This window comes from Zalophus californianus, chromosome 4 (assembly GCF_009762305.2).
Source record: "Zalophus californianus isolate mZalCal1 chromosome 4, mZalCal1.pri.v2, whole genome shotgun sequence".
NCBI lineage: Eukaryota > Metazoa > Chordata > Mammalia > Carnivora > Otariidae > Zalophus > Zalophus californianus.
Genome location: NC_045598.1, coordinates 157,281,381 through 157,296,184, shown reverse-complemented (window position 1 = coordinate 157,296,184; position 14,804 = coordinate 157,281,381). Strand labels below are relative to the sequence as shown.

At 37.8% G+C, this 14,804-nt stretch overlaps 1 protein-coding gene across 4 annotated transcripts in view; it reads right to left on the bottom strand.

Moving 5' to 3' along the window:
* Positions 1 to 2,712: 2,712 nt before the first annotated feature.
* FZD6 (frizzled class receptor 6) overlaps positions 2,713 to 14,804 on the bottom strand; it is a 37,137-nt gene continuing 25,045 nt past the window's right edge. For 2 of the 4 annotated variants that reach the window (XM_027568980.2, XM_027568978.1), the window contains exons 3-7: positions 12,061 to 12,257; positions 8,156 to 9,173; positions 6,655 to 6,803; positions 4,959 to 5,387; positions 2,713 to 4,188 (exon numbers count right to left, since the gene is read on the bottom strand). In XM_027568980.2, the coding sequence (XP_027424781.1) occupies positions 4,020 to 4,188; positions 4,959 to 5,387; positions 6,655 to 6,803; positions 8,156 to 9,173; positions 12,061 to 12,257 (1,962 nt within the window). In that variant the 3' untranslated portion in view covers positions 2,713 to 4,019. The other 2 variants (XM_027568983.1, XM_027568981.1) reach the window with 2 other exon arrangements.

Sequence of the window (14,804 nt, the reverse complement as noted above, 5' to 3'; positions counted from 1 at the left end):
GGCCATTCGAAAGGATGAAAACCGCTACAGGAGCTTATTTATACTTTACTGGTGAATTTTTCCAGATAAAGTCTAAAATCTATGTATTCAGCCTTATATACTTTCTGACAGTGAAACTAATTAGATCCTAGAATAGGCCCCCAAGAAAATAAACCCACGAACTTGCCAGTTTTACTTTAGTTAGCACCTTGGGAAATAAGGTGGAGAAAATACGAAGGTATTTTAATTTCTTCCGCGGTTAGGAAAAACTTAAATCTTTCTTGATTTTTGTGCTTCTCTCACCATTTTCTGAAAGTAGTAATATGTAGACTATTAAACATCGAGTTTAACAGACTCTTTGCACTTATGTCAAAACTCCGTATACAAGCCAAGTAGGAAATATTTGTAATAATAATAATGTAAATAAATGGCATGAGTTTGGAGAAAATGGTTTATTTGAAAAACTTTAAGATGTTTCTGTTGAAACTTAATAGATTCTCTCTCTCTCTCTCTCTCTCTCTCTCTCTCTCACCCCTCCTTTTGTGGTGGATATCCTTAGAAGTTTTTTCTGGTTTTCTCCTTTTTCCTTCTAGGGATGGAAAATAAAAGCCTTGGATTTGGCTGGTGAAATTCATTTTAGCGTCATTTCTTTCATTTATTTTCATTTCTAACTAGTGTTTACCACTTCTAGTCCTTCCTTTTGCTTCCCCTCCCCCAGCAGTGTCCACCACAGACTTTCCTACGCTGTTTGCTCCTACCGTTCAGCTCTGGGTGCCAATGCATTTGGAGAAGTTTGGATTAGGCTTTTAATCTTTTCTTGTCTGCTCTCTCTGTTGGTGCAAAGGAGTTAATGAAAGTTTGATTCTTCTGCACGTACAGATCACAGTGGCCACTGTTAAAAACCTTCAGCGTCTGGAACTTTCAGTCTTGGACTTGCGCTGTGGGCAGTGAGGTATTAAAGATTACATTTTCCATGCAGAAGAGTTATAGCAAGGCTTCTTGTTGATTATTAAAAAATATATCTTTCTTGAGAGTACCAGGGCTTGCCTTGGCAACGTTAAAACTTTGCAGCAGTAGTAACTGGAAAAGCCCACTAGTGGCGTATTTCTGAGAAGTAAGGAAGCACTAAAGCGGTGATTTTGATGATCGGTGGTAATTACAAGCTGTTTTTGGTCTAGTTCTTCGATGTAAGTCTAGGAAAGATTCCTTCACTACCATAAATAGCCTAGCAGATGGATCCTAATGGATGTACTTTTTGAAAGATGGCATTCCATAAAATTTGGTTGAGGATTTGTGGCTGATTTTCAAGGTGAAATGCTGCTTTATCATATTTTTTCTGCTATGGAGTTGAGCTGCACAATGCTCATGCCAATATTGTTATTGTAAATGTAAGTCTGTAATTTAGGTCCACTTTCTTGGTCAAAAAATGCTCTGTAATTCTTATAAAAATTAAAGTCACCACTTCTGAAACAGTTGGCTCTTGCATCACAGACTCTGGTCTCATGAAAAAGAGAAACTGCTGTTTTCTTTTGAATTAGATGATAGTCTTGATGTCTGCTATTAGAAATAGAATATTTTTAAAAATTTAAGCTTACTGATTACAAATGCTATGTTCCTGGTTGAGGAATCACTTAGATACAGGTAGGTATGGATGTACATTTTTATCTTAAATAAACTGCTAACAAATCAAATCCAGCAGGATATTAAATGATACACCATGACTTTGAATTATTCAAAGAAGGAAAGAACGGCATTATACTGGGAAATTTATTTTACGACATTAGATTTGTAGAATGCAACACTGCTGGCCAATGACTGAGTAAGGTGGTTCCTCCTACCCCCCCACCCCCCGCCCCGGGCACACACCTAGACTATATTTCCCAGCCTGCCTTGCAGTTAGGTGTGATTCTGTGCCTGGGTTCTGGCAAGTGGAATGTAGCTGGAAATAATGTGTGCCACTTCCCCCTCGGACCCATAACAATCTTCCTGTGCAATCGGTTACTCTCTCTTCCTCCATCTACTGGCTGGGTGCAGAGAATCCCGCAAAGAATCTGCAGCTCTAAGGGATGGCTGTGGATGGCTGCATCAGAAGCTCGAAGTGGTGGGTCCTTGAAAAATCAGTTGAAAGGCTACCTCAAGAATATTTGCACCTGTTCCTTCAGCTGCTAACATCTTGAGGATTGTTACAGCAGTTAGCCTACCTTGATTAATACAGCAACAAGGCATTCAATAAAATTCGGCACCTACTGCTAATTTGAAAAAAATTGTCAGAATAGGATTCGTTATTAACTAGTGAAAAAAGATCTATCAAATGCCAATGTTGTTTTTAATGATGAAATACTAGAGACATTCTCATTCAAATAAACGAGACCAGGACGCCCGCTGACACCGCTATTTATTAACAGTGATAGGTTCCCAGTTCAGGCTAATAGCTGAGAAATAAAATTACCATTATTTGACATGAAAAGATCATCTACATTGAAAATCCAGGAAAAACCAACTATAAAATTATTAGAGTGACTAGGAGACGTTAATAAAGTCACTGCTTCTCCCTCTCCCACTGCCCCTGCTTGTGTTCCCTCTCGTCTCTCTGATAAATAAAATCTTTAAAACAAACAAACAAACAAACTTCTGGCTTATTAGTCATGGAGCCACTGATCTGAAAAATTCTACCACTTCCTGGGTTAGGACCACTAAGAATAAGCATAGAATACTCCACAATCTCTTACACAGAGAAAATTTTATTACTGGAGAGATCACACAATGTTTTGGTATACAAAGTTCAAAAATGTGGAAAAGTTAGTATTTACATTTTCCATACAGTACATGATAATCTTTTTTTTATGCCTAATAGAATGCTAAATAGAGGAAAAAACCAAAAGCATCAGAAGACATTGTTCAAGGTATAACGCTTAGTTGGAAATAAAATTAAGAAAATTCTTTAATATTTTAAAGTACGTTATATAAAATACATTTTATCAAGACAAATTTTTTCCCATTTGATTGGCACTAATGCTAACACATTTTTTAACACACTTTTAAATGTTCAGCAAAATCCTATTTAAGTACAGAAATGAATTCTACATAATGTCTGACAAAGATACTGTACAAACTTTAGAACTCTAAATGTTAAAAAAACAAAAGTTAAAAATATAAGCAACTATAAATGGTCATAAAAATACAATCTTGAGTGGTCATATTTTTTTAAAAAAGGAAATCACTTGCCCTTGGCTTAATTTCTAAAAGAGTAGATTTCATCTAATCCTTCAGGACATATTATTTAAAAGTGTAGAAGGATCAGTGAGCAGCATAATACAATCAACATTAGACATCAAGCACCTTATTTTAGTGGCATAACAGATGTATGAAATTCCTAAAACAATAAGACTTTATAAAATTCACACAGGGAAGATGATAAAGTGGAATAAGTGGATTTTTAAAGCTGAATTCCCATTACAACACCTTCTGGTGTGTCAAATATTTTTTATACTATAAAAGAATACTATTTTTCAATTTTCTTAGAAACTCAGTGTCAAAGCTACCAAAGTAGTGCTAAAATCTCAGAATAACATAACAAAAATAGTTGGATAGCTTTTCCAGGATTCCTAAAAAAGTTCAAATACATATAAACTTATTTTCAAATATATAAAAAAGATACAAAGATAAGTTTTAAATACTTAAGCAAAGAAAATATCTTGATTTTATACCATAAAAGTGAAATAGCATATAGTACATCTTAAAATACTTTTAACAAGAGTAGAATCTTCATAAATAGAAAAGGAAGATTCCTCTCACTCCCTCCTCCCGCACAACTTAAAAAAATATTATTAACCTGAACATTTCTGCTTTCTGGGTATACGGTCATCGTTAACCTCTGTGCGAAATGAATCCTTTTATTCTTGGAATCTACTGTTTCCAGTGTAACAGCCCGCAATGTAGCTGTCGGTGCAAAAGAACAGAACAGTGATGCTGACGAGACAGCGCGCTGTCCGCTCCAGTGTAGCACGAATCCACTTCTCAGCAGGGGGCGAACCCGTCCCTCACGTATCGGAGTGACTGCCGGGGCCCTGCTCTTTTCTACCCCCGGAAGCCGAGTGAACGAGCAGTGACGTGGAGCCTCTCAGGCTGCCCGGCTCTGAGGAACCTGGGGCCTGCAAGCTGTAGCTCTGCCCTGGGCCGGCTTCGGTGACGTCACTTTTTGGAGTTACCCTAGGTAAAAAGACGAAAGGTGACATACTACAGACCAAAGCACACATGTGAGGCCAAATGTCCTTACAACTGCCATCCACTTCTCATGAGTTTTACTCCCAACCAGCATCCACCTTTATCAGAGCACGTATCTACTTAGAATCCAGTCTGCAAAAGCTGTTATGGGAACACAAAGAAGGTGCATGCGGTTTAGTCTGGGAGGAGGGAAGTGAGACAACCTTGAGACCTAAAAGTACTTAGCTGTTGGCATTCTGGCTAATTGGATGTTTACCTGTGTTTGGATCACCTATGACCATTTGGGAAAATTCCCTTAAAGATAATGTCAATATCCTTTCATGTTCAGAAAATAAATAATGAATAAAATATAAATAAAAAATAAAATAATTTTATAATCATCTTCATATGAAATACAACTGCCTTTTAGTACTATGATACAGTGCTACTTACAACTTAATAGCCTGTATTTCAGAAGGATCTTAAACATTTACCCAAATATACATGCAACACTTAACAACTGCCATAAAAATGAACATCACTTTCCTACTTGAACAACATTCACGAAGGCTCTTTTCCAAGCTAAGAATCAAACTACCGAATAGCACACTTATAGGCTGAACTCAAACTTCTTAAAGCCAAACTTCCTTGGATGAAGTGTATGGACATGTCCTCTCCTAGAACATTTTCTTTCCCGATGTGCTATGCTTTAATAAAAAATGGATAATGCAGTATTCAAAGTAGTCCCGATTGAAGATAACAAAATCCAAGCTCACCTTCCCTCACTCCGCAGACTTTCAGACACGCTGATCTTATCGTTCCCATTGCCTGCCCGGCCTTTCCTGTCGGCCTGTTCCCCACAGAGTTTGGAGCCGGATGCTGCTGGGGAGGCCGGCTCCCCACAGCCCTCTTCTCTGGATCTGGGGGTGCTCGCTCCATCCGCTCTCACCTCTCTCACGGACGTCTCTGGGGAGGTTGGTATTTCTGTCGAAGCTTCTTGTCCTAAGTAATCATGGTTAGTGATTGCCACCGAGGAGGTGCCGTGATTGCCTGTAGCGCCTGTGCTGGTTCCCATGGATTTGGAAATGACCTTCAGCTTGTGCGAACTGGGTTTGCAGTGCTTCTTTTTGTGTTTAACTTTAGAGTTGTGCTTTAAGAAGAACTCACATGACTCCTGTAGAACTCTGCGGCTTTCACTGATTGGACTGCAAGAGAAACCAAGCACAGGACTTACTTGGTAAATGTTAAGTGCTATCGAGAAGCCAAAAAGGATACATCTCTTATGCCAAAAATCCTGAGTCAAACAAGTCAAAAATTCTAGATGACTTATGGTTATGAAATCTGGGATTCTAGGTATTACGAGCTATAAGTAGATTGTCATGAAGTGAAGTCTTTTTTGCATACACTGTTAGTTGCCTTTATCAGCATAAGTAGATTGGTAAGAAATTAAAGAAGCTAAACCAAGGATGAGGGCAAGGAAACGCAAAGCAGCATAAAGTAGGGGACGATCTGTGTATCACACGTAAATACATCAAATATAAAAGTAAACCAGAAGAAAAAGGACGTAGAATGGTTGTTGTTAAGTTTGTTTGCTTTCTAACATTAAAGTTTGCAAGTTATACTGAAGTGTGAGTATACAAACACAGGACAGATATGTAATAATAGTGCAAAAAAATTAAAGTCCAGTTAAATGCAATTCTTCAATCAGGCTCCCTGCTCAGCGGGGAGACTGCTTCTCTCTCCACCTCTCCCCCTGCTTGTGTGCTGTCAAGTAAATAAATCTTAAAAAAAAATGTAATTCTTCAGACTTCAAAAACTTAGAAAAGATCTATAGTTCTGGAATTTTTACCACAAGAAAGTTTATTAATCAAACCAATGGGAAATAGTTGAAAAACCTATACTACACTGTTGATTGTATAGAGCGTACAATGTACATAAATAACCAAAATGAACTATTTACTTCTAAATCTACTATATTGTTATAAAATACTACATAAGTTTAAAATTTTACCATCTTAAGCAAGGCAAATAAGTGACATATTAAGCCAGCACTATGTGTAATAAAATTTAAAGGTAGGAAACAATGATCATACAGTATCTGTGAATCATACTCTATAGATTTCCTTACATATATTTGATCTCATTTAATCTTTTATCACTGATAAAATAATTAAAATTTAAAATGCTGCACCCAAAATAATGAATCCAGCGATAGCAGTGATAATATTAAATATAAGCTGTGTAAAGAAAATAAACACTTTATAAAACTTTCATTCATATTTCAATAGAATAGTATAGGTTGAAGACTATTTTAATGAATGCCAAACAAAATAAAGTATGTTTCTCCAGGAAAAAGATTTCCAAATTTGACATAACAGTTGACATACGAAAGTACAATAATGACTTGAACAGTTCCTTGGTATTTGTTCTATTTAATTTAAAACAACATCAGATAATTCAATAGCTGCTTACTCTCTCTTACGATTTCGTTTAAAAAACCCAGCCCATTCCGTGCATGTCTTTTTGCTTCCAACCCAGAAGACGGCAGAGATGCCAACAATTAATGTCATCAGATATTTTATCATAAATAAAGCCAGTTCTGGTCGGGTTTCTGTTTTTGCCTACAAAGAAAAGTGAGTAATAAAAATTTCAGTGATACATTTTCAGTGGAAAGAAGTCTATATAGTCAATGTAAAACTTGAACAAAAAGTATAAATCTTCAGTTTTATTATAAAATGTTTGACATAGCATAATATAATGAATAGTGCTGCATTAAGTATATTCTTTACTAAAGTTGTGAATGAAGAACTTATCTGTGTATCAAAATATATAGCTAGAAAAGGAAAACACTTAAATACATTTAGGAAGAATATCCTAAATCTTGGCTTGATTTCCCAGCATTTTTTCCCTATAAGTATAGCAGCCTCTTGTAATTGCCAAAATATCTGGCTTTAAGTATTCATCTACTTTCCTTCATGAAAATCTACCAAAAAATTACATTTAAATTCACTGGAAAAACATACTATTTTAGAGTCTTTACGCATTGTTGTTTATGTTTTAAAAAATTTGGCTGGTCAGAGTGAAATAAGCATTAATACAATACAGTAAAAATAAGTTCTGTTTTTATAAGCATATCTATGAAACAAAAATTATGATACGATCAAATTCGATATACCCAAATAATTTTTCCCCCCACTAACTGAAGAATTAAAAAGAACTCCCAATTCAGCAGAAACTGACCAGACCTGTTCTTCTGTTTCTGTTCCTCATTATTATTTATCTGCCTTTGCAACCAAATTTAACTTTTAAAAGAATACCTAAAGGAGGCATTTTAACTATTGTAACCAAAGCCTAAACTTGAGGAAAGAACTCTTGAGGCACTGACCCCAAGTTTCTTTTTTTTTTATTAAAGTTTTTTATTTATTTATTTGACAGAGAGAGACACAGCGGGAGAGGGAACACAAGCAGGGGGAGTGGGAGAGGGAGAAGCAGGCTTCCCACTGAGCCCCCGATGCGGGGCTCGATTCCAGGACCCTGAGATCATGACCTGAGCCAAAGGCAGATGCTTTAACGACTGAGCCACCCAGGCGCCCTGACCCCAGTTTCTTCTGATGCCCAGGGAATCTTTCCCTCTGTCTACTGGATTTTCTTATGGGAAATCTAATGTCATGTTCATGACTAGTTCAAGTGTGCTTCCAGGGAACATCCTCTATGTTAAACAGTGAACTAATACAGGGGTCCCTGGGTGGCTCAGTTGGTTAAGCGTCTGCCTTCGGCTCAGGTGGTGATCTCAGGGCTTTGGGATCGAGCCCCATGTCGGGCTCTCGGCTCAGCAAGGAGTCTGCTTCTCCCTCTCCCTCTGCCCATCCCCACTGGCTTGTGCACTCTCTCTCTCTCTCTCTCTCAAATAAATAAATAAGTAAATAAATAAAATCTTTAAAAAAGATAGCAAACTAATACAAATGCTCTTTACCTGATAAGGACATGGGATGTGGTACTGACGACAGTGGTCAGAGACCCAAGTTATCTCCCAGGTGATCCTGTTCACTTGCTCATAGACGTAACATCCTAGAAGGGTCACCAGTGGCACAAGATACAGGCCACTAAAGACCCCAATTCGAATCATAAATTTCTTTAGTTTCTCTTGGTTCCGGCCATCATGCTGGATAACTTGCCGAACGTGATTTAAGGAAATAATGCCAGCTAAAAGAAGAGACAGTCCGACAAACACACAAAGGCATAGTGGCAGGAGCACAAAGTAGCGGGAAGCATCCAGGTCATAAAGGCCGACGAAGCAAACGCCACTAATGTTGTCTCCTTCAACTTTGTTCATAGCAAGAAGCATAATGGTCAGAAAACCCGGTATTCCCCACGCAACGGCATGAAACCATACCGCTTTTTGCTCAATGGCTTCACAACTCCATTTTCTTCCTGCCGCTAGGAACCACGTAATGGTAAGAATCACCCACCACACCGTGCCAGCCATTGTGAAAAAATACAAAAACATAAACAGAACAGTGCAAGCCTTATTCTGAGAGCCCAGAACTACTGTGTCCCCGAGTTCTAGCTTCTCATCTGCCTTGTTGCAGGCTGTGCGGTCGCCTAACAAGAATCCGATAAAGTACATCAGGGACACAATGCTGTAGCAGACAGAGTAATATATAATTGGTCTCTCTGGGTATCTGAATCTTTTAACATCAATTAAGAAAGTAAGGAATGTGAACAGAGTTGCACAGAGACAAAATATTGAAACTATCCCAATAAAACTTTTTGCAAATTCTAGCTCATCACTTTTAAAATACATGTTAGGGCATGGAGGTGCACACTGGTCAATTCCCAGAAACTTATAGCCTTGTCCCCCAGAAGTCTTAAGATGCCTTGGACACCAAAATCCAATGTCTCTTTGAACTTCCTCTGTTTTCTTCTGAGGACCAAGAAACTGTGTGTGTGGATCAAAAGTTACAGGAACGGTCTCATCACAGTATTGCAATCTGTAGAGATTATAAAAATTGAAGGCAACATTTTTACTGATTCACTATTTTAATGCTATGCTTTCCAACTATAAAGTATTACCTTATGCATTCATAATTGATGGGAAGACACACAACCTGGATAGATTATAGGTTAGAGCTTTGAAGTTAACCAAAAACTTGTAGTTGTTAGTGAGGCCCCAACACGCTAACATATATTTAATACGAGGCAAGTGAATATGAAAATTCCCTTACTCAGAAAATGATCAATTAATAATTTTTATTTTGTAAACTTTTTTTTAAGTAAGCTCTACACCCTAGGTGGGGCTTGAACTCACAACCCTGAGATCAAGAGTTGCATGCTCCACTGACTGAGCCAGCCAGGTGCCCCAATTAATAATTTTTAAATAATTTCTGCTTCCCAGACTAAATAAGAAAGAATTTATCCTAAAAAAAAAAGAAAGAAAGAATGTATCTTAATTAGTAGTCTCCAGACAAAAGAGTGTTGGCTTGTCTGTTTACAGCATTTGAAATGTAAGTCTTGGGGAAGTTCACTTGTTTTTTAATGCCCACAAGCAAAGTAGCTCAACCATATGACTAAGGTTTTGACAGTTAAAATTGACTGAAATGAGACCCTTCCCCTTGCTGGATTGAGTTTACGTGATCTCTACATTCTTAAAGGCAAGAAGATCACCAAGAGGTAGACTGGGGACCAGCTTAATTCACATCACTATTCTGTTTCAGTTTGGCTGGGTTTTTTTAATTGAGGTATAACTGACATACAATATTATATGAGTTTTAGGTGTACAACATAGTGATTCGACATTTATATACATTGAGAAATGGTCACCATAGTAAACCTAATCACCATCTGTCACAAAATTAATACAATGTTATTGGCTATATTCCCCATCTGTACATTATGTCCCCATGACATATTTATTTTATAACTGGAAGTCTGTACTCCTTGCCTCCCTTGTTTATGGGAGACCAGAATGATATACACAGGTGTATTTCTGTTTTGTGAAAAACTTCATTACTCAGTTGAATTCTACACACCAGTATTAATTTGGAGGATCTATATAGTTTAAAAATTAGTGCGAGTTTTGGGGCACCTGGGTGGCTCAGTCAGTTAAGCGTCTGATTTTGGCTCAGGTCATGATCTTCGGGTCCTGGGATTGAGCCCCACACTGGGCTCTCTCCTCATGTGTGAGTCTGCTTGTCCCTCTCCCTCTTTCTCTGTCCCTCCCCCCACTTGTGCTCTCTCTCTCAAATAAATAAATAAAATCTTTAAAAAAAATAAAAATTAGTAGGAGTTTCTAACAAGAAAACATTTTATTTATTTTTGTGTTTTTTTAAGATTTTATTTTTAAGTAATCTCTACACACCCAAAGTGGGACTCAAACTCATAACCCCAAGGTCAAGAGTCTCATGCTCCGGGGCGCCTGGGTGGCTCAATCGTTAAGCGTCTGCCTTCGGCTCAGGTCGTGATCCCAGGGTCCTGGCATCGAGCCCCGCATCGGGCTCCCTGCTCAGCGGGAAGCCTGCTTCTCCCTCTCCCACTCCCCCTGCTTGTGTTCCCTCTCTCGCTGTGTCTCTCTCTGTCAAATAAATAAATAAAATCTTAAAAAAAAAAAAAAGAGTCTCACGCTCCACTAGCTGAGCCAGCCAGGCACCCCAAGAAGAAAATGTTTAAAATATGCTTCGGATATAGATAAGAGTAGCAAATGTTAAAATGTATGCCCATAAAAAGAACACTATGTATCTACCAGCATTTTTAAAATTTAATATTATGTCAGTTTTGTTTTATATCTTTTAAAAGAAAACAATATAACAGTAGAGATCAGTTGGGACCCCTTTCTGGTCCTATTCTCTTTCCTCTCACCCCAGAAATACTCATTAGTACAAGTTCAGTTTTTATTCTCCTTATGCATTTAAAAAAAAATTTTACTATGTGACTTTCTAACCATAATGTTATATATAATACTGTTTTACGAAGGTTTTAAATTTTATATAAATGACATCATACTATATATATTATCCTGTAGCATCCTCTTTTAACTTAACACTATAATTTTTAGATTTATCCATGTTTACAGAGGTGGATCAACTACATTAATTTTATCAACTGTATCATGGTATTCTTGTGTATAAGTACATCACAGTTTACTAGTCATTCTTCTACAGTGGAGTTTCACTTTTTCCCTTTTTTAAATAATTAGGAATAATGTGGCAATCAGTATTCTTAGCATGATTCCTTATTTGTGTAAAAGCTTCTATAGAAGGGGATTGTCTAGAAGGTAAGGTACGAGCATCCTCATCTTTACCGTATATTATCAATTGTTCCTGAAAACAATTATCCACCAGAGGTATATGACTTCTACAAAGCTTCTACACTTCAGACTATAGATAAAGACACAAAAACGTAGACACAGCTTCCTTCCCAGCTTTATCATGTGAAGTCTCATTACATCAGCAGAATATTTCAAATTACAATCCCCCAGTGTCTAGAGAATAGGAGACAAAAGTAATGAGTCAAGGTCAATGTGCAAAAAGGTCAGTGAATTCATAATAAGTTCGTTTCCCCCCAGTGTGGGTCAAAGGCACCCTTACATCTTCTCAGAGAACTGTGTACTTCTCCCTGTTGTATCTAGCATGGTTTTAATTTTACATTTATTATAATCATTTGATTACTATCTGTTCCTCCCACCCCACTGTAAGTTCCCACTGTAAATCTGTTTTTGCTCACCATTGTGTCCAAAACACTCTCACCACAGTGGCTGGCATATGTTAAGTGTGCAATAAACATGTGTTAAATTAAATAATGAAAGCCTGTCACAAACATTCTGGAAAACTAATATCAACATTAAAAGATCACTGGTAGCTTTCAGTTGAAAACATAATTTACCTGTCACATTCAAGTTCCTCAGGCCATCGCATACCAAAAGTGTCGATTAATTTTTTGCAATCAGAATATACTTTCTCACAAAAGTTACGACAAGGTGGAACCACATTAATTTGTTCTGTGCAGGCTGGTACAAAAGCTTTGCAAAGGAAAGTTTCGATGTTTGGTGAACACTCCAAATTTGCAAGAGGAAGAAAAGGCTATTAAGAAAAAGAGCAAGATAAGGTTAGAAAACATTTTAATAACAAATGAATGGAACTTATTTACTACTTAAAGTATATACCTTTTCACTTACACTCCAAAAGAATATTTCACTCTCAATAGTCAATTTTTTTCACTTTTATTAATTTCTTTATTTTTAAACTAATCTCTATGCCCAACATGGGGTCTGAACTCATGACCCTGAGATCAAGAGTCATATGCTCTACTGACTGAGCCAGCCAGGTGTCCCTCAATACAATCAAATTTAAAGGAGATAATTTCAGTTAGTCTGTTAGACTTATGAACCCATCACACGTAATGGAATATTATTATTTTATTCAATTATACATTTTCAAGAAGACATGCTAAATCAAATCAAAAGCATGAGTTGAGGGGCACCTGTGTGGCTCAGTCGTTAAGCGTCTACCTTCAGCTCAGGTCATGATCCCAGGGTCCTGGGATCGAGCCCCACATCCGGCTCCCTGCTCAGCGGGAAGCCTGCTTCTCCCTCTCCTACTCCCCCTGCTTGTGTTCCCTCTCTCTCTGTTTCTCTGTCAAATAAATAAATAAAATCTTAAAAAAACAAAACAAAAGCATGAGTTGATTGCTAGATAAAATAAATTATGCAAATATTCAATTTAATAAAATGGAATACCCTAACATTGTACTGAGCATTCTAGAGAATGAAGGAATGTTTGGGGCAGAGGAACAGCATGAAAAAGGCATGAGGATCACTAGAACCTTCTCCATGCAGAGCAAGCTTAGTGTGGCTAGAATATAAGGTCAAAGAGGTGGTGTTAAGGGCAGAGTTGAGAGAGGTGAGATTGGAGAGGTACGCTGGGCCTGATCGTGAAGAACGGGAATGGCATGCTAAGTTGTCTGGAATCTGAAATCAAGGAATGAAATACTATTGGAGAGTTTTAAAAGCAGGAAGTATCTCTAGAGTCTGACAGCTGAGTTGGAATGCTAGTCCCCCACTTACTGGCTGTGTAACTTTGTCAAGTTAACTTTTCTGTGCCTTAGTTTCTTCATCTGTAAAATGGCAATAATAATAGTACCTATTGCATAAGATTGTTATGAGTATGGAATTAATAAATGTAAAGCACTTCAAACAGTGTCTGGCATGCAGTAAGCACTCAGTAAACATTATTGCGATGATTACACTTCAGAGAGGCAGATGGGTTCTGGATAAACCTGGCACATTAACCACATATGTTTACCCCCTTTCCCTCCTCATGCTTCCTCACTAAAATTATAATAAAGGGAAAAAAAGGCACTAACCCATTAGTAAGTGAACAGAAGAGACTACATTAGCGTGACTTTTGTCACGTGACTTTTCCGATGATCAAAAAAAAAAAAAGCCCCAGCCTTTCCGTGATGGAAAGCTATTAGAGGAATGGAAAGTGACTTAATGGGACATGGGGTGGATTATGAAGTAGGAGTGGAGGGATTCAGATAACAATGAGCTGATGTGCTCTAAATAATCTAAGAGTCTCAGTTCTTTGAGGTACCAAGTAGCACAAAAAGCTACCCTCACCCCCACCCCAGCCCAGATGACTACTGCATTCTACCAGGGTTGTCTCCAGGAGAAACGGAGATGGAGATGTTCTGCACTTGGGGCATCAAGCACAGGGCAGGGATAATGCACAAAATGAAAAGAGGGGGACTGAATAACAGTCTACCTGTAGGAACATGAAGCCCTCATCTTCCTGTTCCTGTTCTGTTCAGGCATATACCTTACCATCCCCATTCTTTGAAAAAACTCAACAGTCTTGAAGAGCTCTACACACTGACAATGAAAAAGCCAGTTGACCTTGAGCTCACCCTACTATGAAGCCCACCAGTAACAAGCCCCATTCTTGCACATGGAGCTTTTTAGTGCCCCACACAAATAAAAATGGGCAGCCAAGGATCATCAGACATTTGAAGAAAGCCTCCCACGTCAAAGAGAGACCAAAACAAGCAAGCAGATAATTGAATATTTGGAGGAAACAGAGACTATGCAGGGAACAGAAGAAAACAAATCACAGAACAAATAAAAACCTTGAGATCTTAAGTGAGAAGTTACTGCACTCACTTAAAAGGGATAGGATGCTATGGAAAATTAAAATAGTAAGATAGCTCAAATTAAAAAAAAAACAACTCTACAGAAGGATTAGAAGATAAGGCTGAGGGAAGAGATGGACAATCAGAGAGAAAATTCTCCCAATCAGAGGATCAGTCCAAGTGTCCAACACATGACTAAAGGAATTCCAGAAAGAACAGGGAGACTGGGGTATGGATGATAATCAAATATAGAATATAAGAACATTTTTCAGAACAGAAGGGTACTAGTTTACAAACTGAAAAGGCTGGCGTCACACTGCAGTCTTATGACTAAAACATTTCTGGGCTAAAACGTCAGTCAATTTTCTTTTCTTTTCTTTTTTAAGATTTATTTATTTGAAAGAGAGAACATGAGCAGGGGGAGAGGCAGAGGGAGAGAGACAGTCTTAAGCAGAATCCATGCTGAGCACGGAGCCCGATGTGAGGCTCAATTTCATGAC